The sequence below is a fragment of the Furipterus horrens genome, unplaced genomic scaffold (genome assembly GCF_987537825.1).
Source record: "Furipterus horrens unplaced genomic scaffold, mFurHor1.1.pri manual_scaffold_8, whole genome shotgun sequence".
NCBI lineage: Eukaryota > Metazoa > Chordata > Mammalia > Chiroptera > Furipteridae > Furipterus > Furipterus horrens.
The window spans coordinates 7,574,634-7,587,745 of NW_028327178.1; the positions used below are offsets into that span (position 1 = coordinate 7,574,634).

The 13,112-nt window shown below is 41.4% G+C and overlaps 1 protein-coding gene across 1 annotated transcript; it reads right to left on the bottom strand.

The window, feature by feature from the left end:
- Nucleotides 1–416: 416 nt before the first annotated feature.
- On the bottom strand, nucleotides 417–11,339 carry SERPINB2 (serpin family B member 2). The gene is made up of 8 exons (XM_090285403.1): nucleotides 11,285–11,339; nucleotides 7,342–7,518; nucleotides 5,329–5,448; nucleotides 3,941–4,069; nucleotides 3,298–3,415; nucleotides 2,449–2,591; nucleotides 1,687–1,851; nucleotides 417–1,360 (listed from the first exon to the last, which is right to left on the bottom strand). Exons 2-8 carry the CDS (start codon nucleotides 7,507–7,509, stop codon nucleotides 956–958), a joined length of 1,248 nt encoding a protein of 415 aa, XP_090141529.1. The 5' UTR covers nucleotides 7,510–7,518; nucleotides 11,285–11,339; the 3' UTR covers nucleotides 417–955.
- Nucleotides 11,340–13,112: the final 1,773 nt, after the last annotated feature.

Genomic DNA, 13,112 nt, shown 5'->3' on the forward strand with positions numbered 1-13,112 from the left:
ATTGAGTGCTATTTGAAGTAAACACCCTCCTGCTCTGCCACCAGCTCATCTTCATTCCTCTGAACTCTCAGATCAATGACTGTGACCTTGATTCTATGTCCAGACCACTGGATTTGCCATTTATTCCTGATGTCCTTAAGGTTTAAACACCAGTGTCCAAAGGACGCTAACCCAGACTACTCTTCTGAATTGCTACACCTTCTGCTGCTGTGAGAAGGTAGCTCTAAACCACTTTTCAGACAACCCATTCTACCCCAACAGCAGGGGCTCCTTGTAAGAGGGGTAGTTAACCCCTTGGTTCCTTTATTCTATTTTTTCTTGGTTCAGACAAATGAGCCTGAGGCCTGATTCCTGGGAATCAAGCTATGATAGGTCTTGTGATCCAAAGACCTAATGGAATGACAACAAAAAAATGGTTGTATGAAACATGTTTATTTATTATAGATTTGCGAATTCACATCAGTTATAGATACATCTATGTGATACATAATGTTATAAATGCACATAATATATATTTGCCTGTTGTTCAATGCTTTCTTCTAGGTTTTTATTGTAGAATGGGATAGAAGAACATCTACTCATCCTTCCCCAATAAAACAAATAAATGCACTTCCTTAGAAAGAAATATAACCAGCTACATTAAATAGACAGTTAATTATAAAAATTATATAAAATAATAAATAATACAATAAAATTCAAAGCTACAAAATAAACTAAGAGTAAGGAAGAACTAATTATGACATTATCCCATTTTAGGAGACCAGACAATTAATAGGGTTGTGATGTTATGATTGACAGTTGTCTGGTTATTTCTGTATTTATATTTAGTGCATAGTATAATTTGTTCAGGAAAACATAAATACATAGGAAAAGTCCCTAAACTGTTGGTACTTATAGCAATTCTGAGGTTTATAGCTCCTAGTACAAGATCCTGTACAGAAACAAAACTCCAATTTTATGGTGAGGCATATCTGCCAAAAAAGAGAATGTTCTTGGTGGTTTTGTGCATTATAAAGAAGAGGAAAGGATGATCTGCCACAAACTGTGGACCTCCATGGCCAGTTCTCCCTGACATGACGGCCCCGGTGCCAGCCGTGGCTTCGGTGCCCTCTTCATTGACATCCACGGTGGCTTGATGAAACACTTCAGACAGAAACAGGCCGTCCTCTTCTGACATTCCTAAGAAATTGGCCTGGTCCTGGAGGAAGGCATCATTCATGCCCATGCTTCTCAGAATGGGTTTGAGTTCATAGTGCTCTTCTAGTTTGAACTGGGGGAGGTACACTGCAACATCATCCTCAGCCATTGTGTCTTTGCTGATCCACATGCTGAGTTTGTCATATGTTAACTCACTTTCCAGCTACAAATCCAAAAATTAAAAAAAATAATCAGTGAGTGCTTTAAAAAAGAAGGAACACAATGTCTAAGTCTAATGTTAAAAACCAGTAACTACATTGTGGGTGATATAAAAATTTAATAGATTGGTAAACTTTTTGCAACAAGGTAACATGTATGAAGTAAGTTTAAAGTTTTAAGTGAAAGTTTGAGAGGTGCCACATTTACTATCAACTAAGTCACGCATTTCTGTAAGAAATCGCACACCATTTCCTAAGGTGGAGACATGTTCGTCATGAAAGGCAAGTTTAGGGGCAGAAGTCTAAAACAAGCAAAGTTGGAATGGCTTACCAAGTCCAAGCCAGTAGACACATTCGCAATTTCATCTGGGAGCACCAGGAACATGCTGACATCTCCAGCATACGGGAGTTCTAGAATCTGAGCCTTCATGTCTTCTATGTAGCCAATGTTCAGCATCTCACGCAAGTACATCATCTGTACAGGTTTATGTTGAGTCTAAAGTGATGAAAGAGTAAAATATGAAAGTTCATACTAAGATGTCAAGAGATTTACAAATAAACATAAAAGAGAATGGGTTCTGCTTTTGTATTTAAAAAAAAAAATCTACAAACTAAATTATTTATAGACAGTACTCTGACCTTATTACCTTTTTCAATATTACACCCATTAGGGACAATAATAATAATAATAACAATAAACATTTGTTTAGTACCTACCATGAGCCATGAACTCTGCTGAATCTCTTTGAATCCTTACAACAACCTCCTGAGTTGAATATTATTATCAGCCAAGGTTTACAGATTAAAAAATGGAATTCATGGAACACACATAAAGTTATAGCTAGTAAAGGGGTAGAGCCTACATTTGAGTCCAGGACTTAAGTACAAGATCCATGGTTTTTCACCATTACTCATATGACCTCATAAAATTGCTGATATTCAGTAGCTTGAAAGAGTCAATCAACTGCCCAATGTCCATACCTTATGACCAGCACATGACACAGTGACATCAATGAGTGGTCTTTATCCTTTATTTCTCTGTCTTGTCTAAGACACTACAATACATGTTAGGAAAATCTGTCTTGTCTCATACCGAGTTCACACGGAAAGGAGAAAGCCCGTTTAATTTCTTCTCAAATGGCGTTTTCCACCGTCCTTTGAAGTAGACAGCATTCACCAGGACCATCCTGGTCTCTGAATCTACAGAACCTTCAGGTAACAAGTTTGGAATTTTACCTACCAAAAAAAAAAAGACATGTTTAAGTGTCATTTACAACCATTTGACACAATGCTTAAAGAGAAAACGTATGCTGTGCTCAAACAGCAAACCTTCCCTGTGTCTCTAGTTACGCACTTTGTTTTTACTTCCACTTCTGTTAATCTTTGCTTTCCTTGCCTCTTTTGTGGCCGTGCTTTAGAACAGTGGTTTAAAATCCAGAATGGAAATGAAGAAGTACTATAAATAGTTCAACGGCTTTCAGAGAAACAGAAACCTTTCTAAATTCTATAAACCTTAGCTCCTGTGCTTTTTCTTTTTTCATTGTGATAGCTAAGGAACCAAGACACAAAACTATTGCTTGAAATGATGTTTGAATCCCAGGAGATAATAAAATCCTTCTGTGTGTGTGTGTCCACAGTGGACAGAGTGTCACAGTAATTTCTACACTGATATTTCCTATCTTTGAAAATATCTGCTGTCTCCCACATTCTATACAAATGTGATATTCAAAATCCAATTATTTGAGTACTGAACATATGTCTTCTATTAGTAGACCTCAATTAAAGCACCACTCAGCTAAACAAGAATAAGGTTGCCTTAACCAAAATAACTAACGTTGAATGAATTTTAAGGGATTAAGGGCTAAGTTCAAGGATGGTTTTAAAAAATAGATCAGAGTTTTCTAAGGGGAAAGAAGAACAAAAAATATTTCCTTGATTTTACCTTTGGTTTGCGTGTCGACCCAGAAATTAATCTTTTTTCTGGCTCCCTCAGCACATTCTAGGAAGTCGACTTCCTGGGGTTCTGTGGAGTAATATTTCTTGGAGAGTTGTATGTACTCCTTCAAAGCAAGAAAAGTACGAGAGGTTATACAAAAGGTGTACGCAACACACCTTGATGTAATTGTAAATTATGGGCTCTCTGTCAAGTCTGGGGGCGCTGAGATTGGGGTAGGGGTAGAAGTTGGCCATTGCGGGGTACTGAAAGAGGAGATGCTGCAGATTATAAGCGCTCAGTGTACCCCCTTCCCCACACCCCAGTCCCAACTCTACTTGCCCCCCTGCATGCTTCCCATGACAGACACTGAGTCAGAGGGAGGGGGGTGCAGATAGAAGTGCTCAGAGTTGGCTGTCTCCCTCCTGACTGGCACCCTGCGGGTGCGGCTTTGCAGCAAGGAGAGGAAGCACCACTAGGGAGAGCACAGTGACAACTGCAAAGACCAAGGCTTTCGGGGGGCCTTAGGGAGCCTTAGGGAGCCCCATGCAAGTCTGACTCCCCCTGTAAACAGGATTCTTGGAGTACAGCTTGGAAAGCGGCTTCAGCGCAGGTTCGGGGCTCTGCCACTCCAGGGACGGGGATTACTTACATTCCTGAATCTCGCAGACTTCTCTCCAAAGAGCTGGTTGGCACTTTCCAGTGTGTAATCCCCCGTGGGTGCGTTGATGGCAGAGATGAGAGCGCTGAAACCGGAATGGATTGTGTCTTCAGCCTGCGCCTTGAACAGAAGGGAGGAAGCCTCTTTATATAGCACAGGAAGGCATTTCTTAAACAATGGATCTTTTCTCTCTACCCCAATAAACTGCCGTATTAATATATACTTTCGGCCGGTACTTTAGAGGAAGCTTTGAGGACATACTTTTGATATGGATGTGGTGGAAGACGAATGAGACAATGTTTTACTTGTTTCTCATTTTGCCTATGGATTGGATTTCACCACGAAGTAGCCAACATCCTAGAGGAAAGTGAGGTGCCTTTCAGGGTCTCCTAAACTCTAAGATCTCTAAGGAACTTCTATTATATTAAAATGTGCCTTTACAAATGTTCTTTAAAAGGTCATGTAACTTCAAAAAGTACTTACTTTATAATTAAGGGGTAGTCTCGGCAGTGGAACATGTGGGTTTTAGAGAACCACAGATGGGAAGGGGAATTACGGTCTACAACCTGAAGTTGGTAAACGCAATCCTGGGCGTGGGCTCCGAACCCCGGAAGCCAGGGCCCTGCCGATGACGGCCAGCTGTCTCTGCATACCTGGCTCAATGCCCATATACGGGCCCTCTCCACTGCTGCTAGCCCATGATCCCCTGGGGAACAGCTGCATGGAGCATTAGTGTCCCCAAGTACAGAGCTACGGGAGGTACCTCTGCGCGACCTTACTGAGGAGTATAAGTATGGAAGGTGGCTGCCAACAGAAACACATCTATGTCCAGTTCCTATAATTTAGCTGGAGAGCTGGTATTTAAGGGATGGAGAATTGAGAAAACAATACCACCTAAGATAGATAGATAGACAGACAGACAGATAATAAATGGATAGACAGAGGGATATGGGAGGAATATCTGAAGGTCATTGGCCTCACGGGAAGTCATCCAGCCTGACCTTCTTCATTCCTCAGCCATTTTTCACTCCTTCCCCTCCCCCTCCGGAAGTCTGCATTCACACCTGTGTATTCTAGGAGTCTCCTCTACCATGGTTTTAGAATAAATTACACAGACCCTACTGGTGGCAGGGTGTGTGTGACCAAACTTAGAAAGAGTCTTGGCCTAGAAGTCAGGAAGTCTAGATTCTGCTTTGTCCTGTCTTAGTGGTGGGACCATAGAATATTTACTTAAGGACTGTGAGTTTGCTTGTTTTTCTTTCTGGTAATGGGGGAAGCTGTACTACGTTCCCTCTCAGTCTAATGTTGTGACTTCAAGACAAGAAGATTCTAGAAATTTTTTTTTTAAATGAAGAAATATGAATGAATGGGGCCAATACCTTCAAAATAGCATCAGGGTAAGTGAGTCTCTGGATCTGCTGCGTGAATTCACAGCCGGTGACGTTCTCTGGGCTCGCTGGGGTGGTTTCCGGGACTACGATTTTGTTAAACTGAAGTACCTACAATTGGAATTAGAGGGAATGGTTACATTTTGCTGCCAAATTACTTAAGTTGTAAATCACTGCCAACAGGTACCTCTTCGAGGTCCTATGTCAAGTCTCCTGCATTGTGTATGGGGTACAAGCATAGGTACTCTTCCTATGTAATATGTGTTGGCCAACCAAAATGCTCCTCCCGCCAATCAGGGTGAGGTATGTACACCAATCTACATGCTAGTCATTAGTCACTCGGCTCAGACAGCTTGAGTGCCTTTACACACCCACTTCGTAAAAGTGGCAAAGCCACCATTCAAACACAGATAGGTCTTGTCCCCAAAGCTTTGTCCTCCAAGTCAAAGATCTTCTCCTCTTGCTTTTAAGAAGGGAATTAACCAAATTTGCTTTTGAATTTTAAGATGCGTCCATGCAAGGTGCCTCGCTCACGCAGTAAGTAGCACATCAGTCTCATAAAATGTGCACATGCAGCAGAATCACAAGAAAACAATATAAACTCTTCGTATAGTCCCATATGCTCTAGCACTTTCCAGACACAGAAAAGGTTTATTGTGCCCAGAGTGACCCATAAGCTAATTTTCTTTGGGTATAAAAATCAATATTTTTTAATTCCAGCAATTTAGAGTACTTCATTTAGCATTGGCCCTCAAAATATATTGCTTCTGAGTACTAGTGATTTCTTAACATTTAAAGAATGAAGACCCTGATGTTTTGTAAAACTTTCAGTGCAAAGAAAATAAAGGGGAAGCAAGCTTGCCAAACACTGCTGGTATCAGGGTTGAACAACTGAGTTTTATAAGTCTTGGCGTTTAAACCGCCACAGATACAGGGAGTGACGTGGCCACTCCTTTCCTCCCGCAAGGACATTGGCCAACACTCTCTCTCCATACAAGGCCCATCCTTACGGGGCCACCTTGTACCTGGGAAGGACGTATATACACTCAGGTCCAATTCTCATGGGAAAGCTGAAAGCAGCCAGCAGCATTTTGGTGTGACCGAAAGCATGGCACGTGCCTGTGAGAAACCAGAGCGATTCCATTGTAGCGTCTGGGTGCACGTGCATATGGAAGAACTGGAATTGTAGGGTGACCTCATTTGGGGAGCTGATCTAGGACATAACAGGATCATGTGGCTTGTTGGTGTGCTGAGTGCATCCCCTGGAATATTGCAGCGCGGTTGAAGTAGCCCAATGCATTTTCACGACCCCAGACTCAGTGACAGTGTCCCTTGACTGAGCTTGCGTCATCGCCACCCAGGAAGGAAGCCAGCCCCCAGGCCCCATCCACCTAATTGTGAAGACTGACCATCAGGCCAGACATCATGTTCTTGGCATGATCTCATGGGGTTGATAACATGGGTGAGTCAACATTGCTCTCCAAGATCGTGGTGACCACGGCTCTGGGACATTTTTTTCTCCTTGTGACATTCTCTTAAAACCATTAGGAGGAATTCTTTCTATAAACGGGGAGCAAACAGCACAGCAGCTGGTCCATGGAAGGGGCCTGACGAAGCTAGAAGTGAGGAGAGCTTAGGAGACCTGGGAAACGGGTTCCCCTCACACGGCCCATCTTCCCACTGGCAACCAAAAGAGATATATGGCCAGAAAGACACTTTAAAATCATAAACATTATCTTATTAAAATGTAAGATGTTGTCACAATCCATCGCTTCCAGCCCTGCAGTATGAAACTCCGATAAGCCTTCTGCTATCAGCAGTTGGTGGTTTGTGATCTGACTCTTTGGCAGATTTGAATCTAAGGAACTTATGTTGTAATGGCAGGGCAGGTGATGAGAGCTGACCTTGAGATAGTCAAGAGATCTCAGGCACACAATCAGAGCAGTTCTGCAGTTCAGCTTAGGAACCCTTCGGTCCCAGCTGAGAGTTCCCACAGAAACTTACCCTGGCCATCTGGTCTGCAGTGTTGCCTCTGGCACCCATATAGACCATGGCCATGGTGGATGAGATGCCCCATGGAGAGAAGAAGAGGTTCTGGGTGGGGCTTATATTTGCCAGTTGCTTGAAGAAATTGATGGCAAAGATGGTGTTGGCCACATAAAGGTCTTCCATCGTTTCAATCTAGGAGGCAAGTGAGGAAGAAAACACAGCTCTGAAAGATGAGACAACCTTTTGGGTGATGTCAGCAGAGGGGTACAGGCTGCACCCTGCTGGGGCAGGGCTTCCCTCTCTGCTCTTTTTTCACGGAACAACACGAAGTAGAGAAGGGGCGGCACTGGGGTCATATGACCTGCGTTGCCACGTGGGCCCCATGCTTGGTGCAAAGCTGAGCTGTCGACATCTTAAAATTCTCAGTAATTTTTTAAAAGGAGCTCTACATTCCCTCTTGCATTGGATTCTGCAAATTATGTAGCAGATCCTGAGACACAGTGAGCAGTTGCATGATGTGTAGTGACACTTGTGTAATAAAAATGACAATACCAACAATAACAGCGAATAGTACTCACTGCATCCTTATTGTACAAGAGAGGCTGTTTGAGACATTTTACCTGTACTTTTCGTCCTTACTGAAATCCGTTAGAAAGGCTCTGCTGATTCCTCTTTGCAAAGGAAGAAGCTGCTGATCACCGTCACTAGACTAGAGCCCAGACTAATAATTGAAGCCAGGTGGGTGACCCTCCAGGGTCATGCTTTCAACATCTATGCAGTACCTGCAAACACACACCACACACACAGGCAAATCCTCGCATATTCATACGGATGCTACATGCACACATACTCGGGTCTGCCCCAGTTGAAATATCCTGCTTCTGGAAGTGGCTTCGACTGCTTGTTTGAGGACTAGGATTTTCATAGTCCTACTTGCCATGTCTGCCCCCTACACACACACACACACACACACACAGCAGATCAACCATCTGAACACCAACAGACGCACCTTCCATAGCCAAAGGCTTCACATGCAACCAAATGCTTGGACACACCCAGGTGTGTGAAGCTATTTGTTGGTCCTGGCCAGTGATCATCTTCCGATCTGTATGTTTTCATAATGGCCTGTGACACCCTACAATTACCATAGCACATAAATACACCAAACAACGCTGACACTCCTCATCCACAGGAAACCTTCCTGTGAAAGTCGATTCCCAGAGCTGGGGAGGGGCTGGGGGAAGCTGGGGAGGCCCTCAGCTAAGGCACACTCCGAGCTCCTGTCTGGGCCTTGGCAGGGCTTCCCACCAGGGCCACAGCCACTTCTCTGCCTAATCCACCTGGGTCATGGACATTTTTTTAAAGAAAGTGACTGCAGTTTGTATCAAAATTTCTCATTTGAAATACCACCCTGTTGTATTTTATTTAGACAAAATAGTAAATTAAGTAAAACTTGTCTCTGAAACTTTCTCACCTCTTCTTCTCATTAAATCTTCATAGGATTCTTATGAAATAGATACTGTTATCTTCATTGAAAGTATAGGTTCCATCCTGATGCTCAGAGAGGTTAACTAACTTATATAAGGTCACACAGTGTATGTGTAATGGTGCAGGGATTCAAGCCCAGGTCTGCCTTGGAAACCCGCTCTACCCGATGTCCCACACTGCCTCGCCTGCTGCTGTTCAACTTGCCTCTTCTTTGTAAGAGATGAGGCAACTTTCTAGTTTCAGAAATGCTAGATAGAGAAAATAAAAAGAGGAAGGCTGCAAGTCTGTGATGCTCCTAGAAGGTTTTTCAAGTGTAAAAAAATACTACATTTTTTTCTCTTGCTTCATCACTGAGATTACATGAACTCGAATGGCTCAGAAATTTGTTCCCTCTTCCTTCTACTAATTGTAAATTGTCTTTTTAATTAACTAGTCTTGTTGGGAAATTGTTTTGTAAAGCATCTTAATGTTTTGGAAACCAACTGAGAGCTAATAAATAGGATATTTCTTTATTCCCATGTGAAAAAAAATAAGTAATAGATCAGAAGCAGAAGAGTAAATGTAGGCTTCTCTTGAAGCTAATTCTTTATCATGACCTTCACAGTTGATCACCTGGGCACTAACAAAATGATAAGTGTCAAGACAAACTAGCAGAAAGGGCTTATAATGCCAAGTTAAGGTTTCAGGTGACTATCCACAGAGAAAAAAAAAAGAAGTTAAGGACAAAATTAAATTGTCCCACATGCATTTACTTCTTTTAAAAATAGTCTAAATTTTATTTTTTTAAATAAGATGCAATTAACTACATTTAACATAAAAAGAATATCTGATGTCTATATTGCAGTTACCAAATTTCTTCAACCGAGTTGTTTTTGTCTAATTTGCATACTTACCCAATAAAGCCTCGTGTCTCCTGTTATACAGAAGAAACTATGAAGATGCTGATTGTACACCTAATTAGGTTCAAAGCCTCGCGTGAACCTCAGCCTTTGATTGCAAGTCTAGGGCTTTTCCTACAAACCTTTCAAATGAGGTTTGAGAAGTTTAGGGCTTTAGGAACCTAATATATGGTGACGGAAGATGGTTTGACTTTGGGTGCTGGTCACACCGTGCAACACGCAGATCTTGTATCATAGATGTGCACACTTGAACCCTATATGATTCTATTAACCAATATCACCCCAATAAACTTAATTTAAAACTTCTAAAAACAAGAGATCTCTGAAGGCATACATACACAGCATCTCCTGACCCTGAGACACACCCATGGCTTACATGTGAGTGGGACTCTGCCCAAGACAATGTAAAATTAAAGTCGCAGAGTAGACATGAAATAGCATGACCTCCCAGAACAGGTAACACCTGTTGTGAATTTCTTAACGAGAGTAAGTTATACAACTTCATTAACTCCTCGATATTATGCTCGTAATGAATGTTTCATATTCTCCTTGAGAAGGACGGACAGCAGAGTTGGGCTGGGCTCCTTGGTGTTGGTGGCAGCTCTTGCTACACAAGTTGACAAATGTGCCACTGAAACTTGGCACAGGTAACGAAGGACTCGGGAGGCAACACCAGGCACACTAACTACCATGATCCCTCTTCCTACTGGCACTTGATGTTGGACTTGAACCTGCTGTGGCATTTAAAACAAATGGTTTATGACTACACAGTGCAGATAGTTTGAAATTGGCCACAAAAATCAATGAGAACAAAGAGAAAACAATAATTCCAAAGAAACTTTCTGTCCAAAATGACCAAATCTCTCCCCCCTCAACACACACAAAATGAAAAGTAGTTTCTGGTACTTCATAACTTTCATGGTGAACAATTGTCTGTTTGTGGAGAACTAATTTACTTATTGAACTATTACTTCACTCAATTCAACAAGTTTGGCTGATTTTTCCCTTTCACTAAACTGACCAATTATTCAACTAAATTCAATACGTATATTCTGGTATTGAACTGACCAAACCCAGGAAGCTGCTTAATTTCTGATTATTTTAGAAAAACACTCAGTCCACTTTTAATGTTTTTAAATATTTCTGTCAAATTGGTAGATGACTTTCAATTAGTTAAATTGGTATATTGTAATTGCCCTTGCTGTTCCCATTAAATGCAGTGTCAAAACAACACTAGCTGATAAAGAATATACACATTCTAACCTCTTTGATAAACCACATCACAACTCTAATGTCCATTTTGGTTTGGTTAATGTTATATTTGCTGGCTTCTGAGATTCCAGATTAAGTCTTGCTACACATTTCATTCAAATCTTGAGCTGGAATATTTTCCTTTAAACAACTAAACAAGAAAACACCCCTAAATTTTTCCTCACCTTCTACAAACATCACACATTTTGCCTTTCATTAGTAATAATATAACCACATTCTATTTAGTAACAGCGATAATGAAGGGAGAGAAGCAAGGAAACCATTCTGCAAAGAGACAGCCATGGAAATCACTGAAATACCTTGTTCCCTGCGAGGTGCTGTCTGACAGGAAACAGGTCCGCCGGGAGTCGTTGGACTTCATACACGGTGATGGCTGGTTTTATAAAGCTCGGCCCCTCCCACGGAGCTTTTTTTCTCTCTCTCTCTTTCTAATCTGACAGCTTTGAGTGATTCAACATTTTACTCAGAAAGACATCACTAGAATAGAAACGCTTGTTTGCTAAGGCACCCTGTAAGAAATGTACTGAGAAGGTGATGTCACTCAGAAACTTGTGAATTGGTGATTTCTACATATTCCTGTTAAAATGAGCTAAAGCCTGCCAGCCCCACCTGCCCTCAAGGATGGTACCTAAGGGTACAATATCCCTTCTATCTTTCAACGGGGCTGCCTGTGGGCTCTTTTCAATACATAAAAATAATGGACTCCTTTCTCTCTTTTGATTCTAGCAAACCCCCAGGGACCCCTTGGTCACAGGAAGAAAAAGAAAACCACTGTTTTTCATTCTTTAAAATTCTCTATTTTAAAATCTTACATTTTTCTCAAGCTATAATTTCCTGAATAATTCTGGGCTCCACCCTAATCTCCCCTCACTAGCCATGCCCAAAACACTGTTCTTTGTACCTTGTTTAGAACACAGATTTTATCTTATCGAACAGTGAAAATCCACAGTGCACTTTAAGCTGCTATTTAACTCTGACTGAATCATAGGTGTTGATTGAAAATTGCAATGTTGAAAACTTCAATATGAAAATCGCTCTATTTTCTTAGACCCAGCCAAAGGAATTTGAGGAACAAAAATAAATAAAAGATATGAATGGAAATGTAATTTGAGTCTGAAAGTATTCATATTGTTAGAGCTTACTGAAAAGTACAGGAGTCCCTCTCTATATCATGGTTCACTTATCACGGCCTCACTCTATCATGGGATTTTTAAAAATACTGTATTTTATTATTTATCACGGGTTTTTCGCTATATTGCGGGATTTTGCGGTACTGTATACGAATGCTGTTAAAGTTACGTAGGTTTGAGCGTAGAATATGTTTAATAACATAAGTAGTGTTTATAAAAGTGTGGAAAAAGGTTAATAAGGGAGTGGGAAAGGTTAATAAGGGGCTGGGAATGGTTTATAAGTGTGTGGGAAGGGTCTATAAAGCCTTAAATATATATATATAAATACTAAAATACATGGAAGGTTCCTACTTCACAGATTTTCACCTATCATGGGGGCTCTAGAATGTAATACCCGCAATAAGTGAGGGAATACTGTATTTGCAACACATTGTAAAGAGGACTTCACTTCTCTTCCTTTTACTTATACGTTCAGACAATCCCCAAGGTAGGATGAAGAGAAGTAAAAAGCACCAGTCTTCTTCCCAGCCCGTGTGGGAAGCTCCATGTCTGTGTACGGAGAGCTACAGGTCTGAGTCCTGGGTGAGCTTCTTCTCAGTTTGGCCGGGGTCCACAGAGCCAGGTTTATCCTTCCCTTCTCTTGTTGGTGTGAGTTTCTGGTCAAAAACATGTTGGCTTTCTTAACTCAAACCTCTCATTATTATTAGAGGGACAATGGCATAGGTGTGTTCTTCAGAACTTTGTCTAACAGTCAAAAGTCAAATTACAGTCATGTGCCTCTTTAATGAGGAGTATTAAGTTCTAAGAAATGCATCACTAGGCGATTTCATCATCGTACAAACATCGCAGAGTGCACCACACAAACCTAGAGAGTATAGCCTACCGCACACCTCGCCTGTATGGTAGAATCTATTGCTTCTACACTGCAATCTGTGCAGAACGACACCGAATTAAATCAAGCAGAAGAGAAAATGATGCCCTCAAGAAACATGGGGTC

What these genes read in the sequence shown, in the direction of transcription:
- SERPINB2 (XM_090285403.1), bottom strand. Translation starts at nt 7,509, where the DNA reads ATGGAAGACCTTTATGTGGCCAACACCATCTTTGCCATCAATTTCTTC. An exon ending in GGTCGACACGCAAACCAAAG is followed by an intron (nt 2,592 to 3,297) that starts GTAAAATCAAGG and finishes TTTTTTTGGTAG; the next exon opens with GTAAAATTCCAAACTTGTTA. An exon ending in CTCCTTTCCGTGTGAACTCG is followed by an intron (nt 1,852 to 2,448) that starts GTATGAGACAAG and finishes TCATCACTTTAG; the next exon opens with ACTCAACATAAACCTGTACA.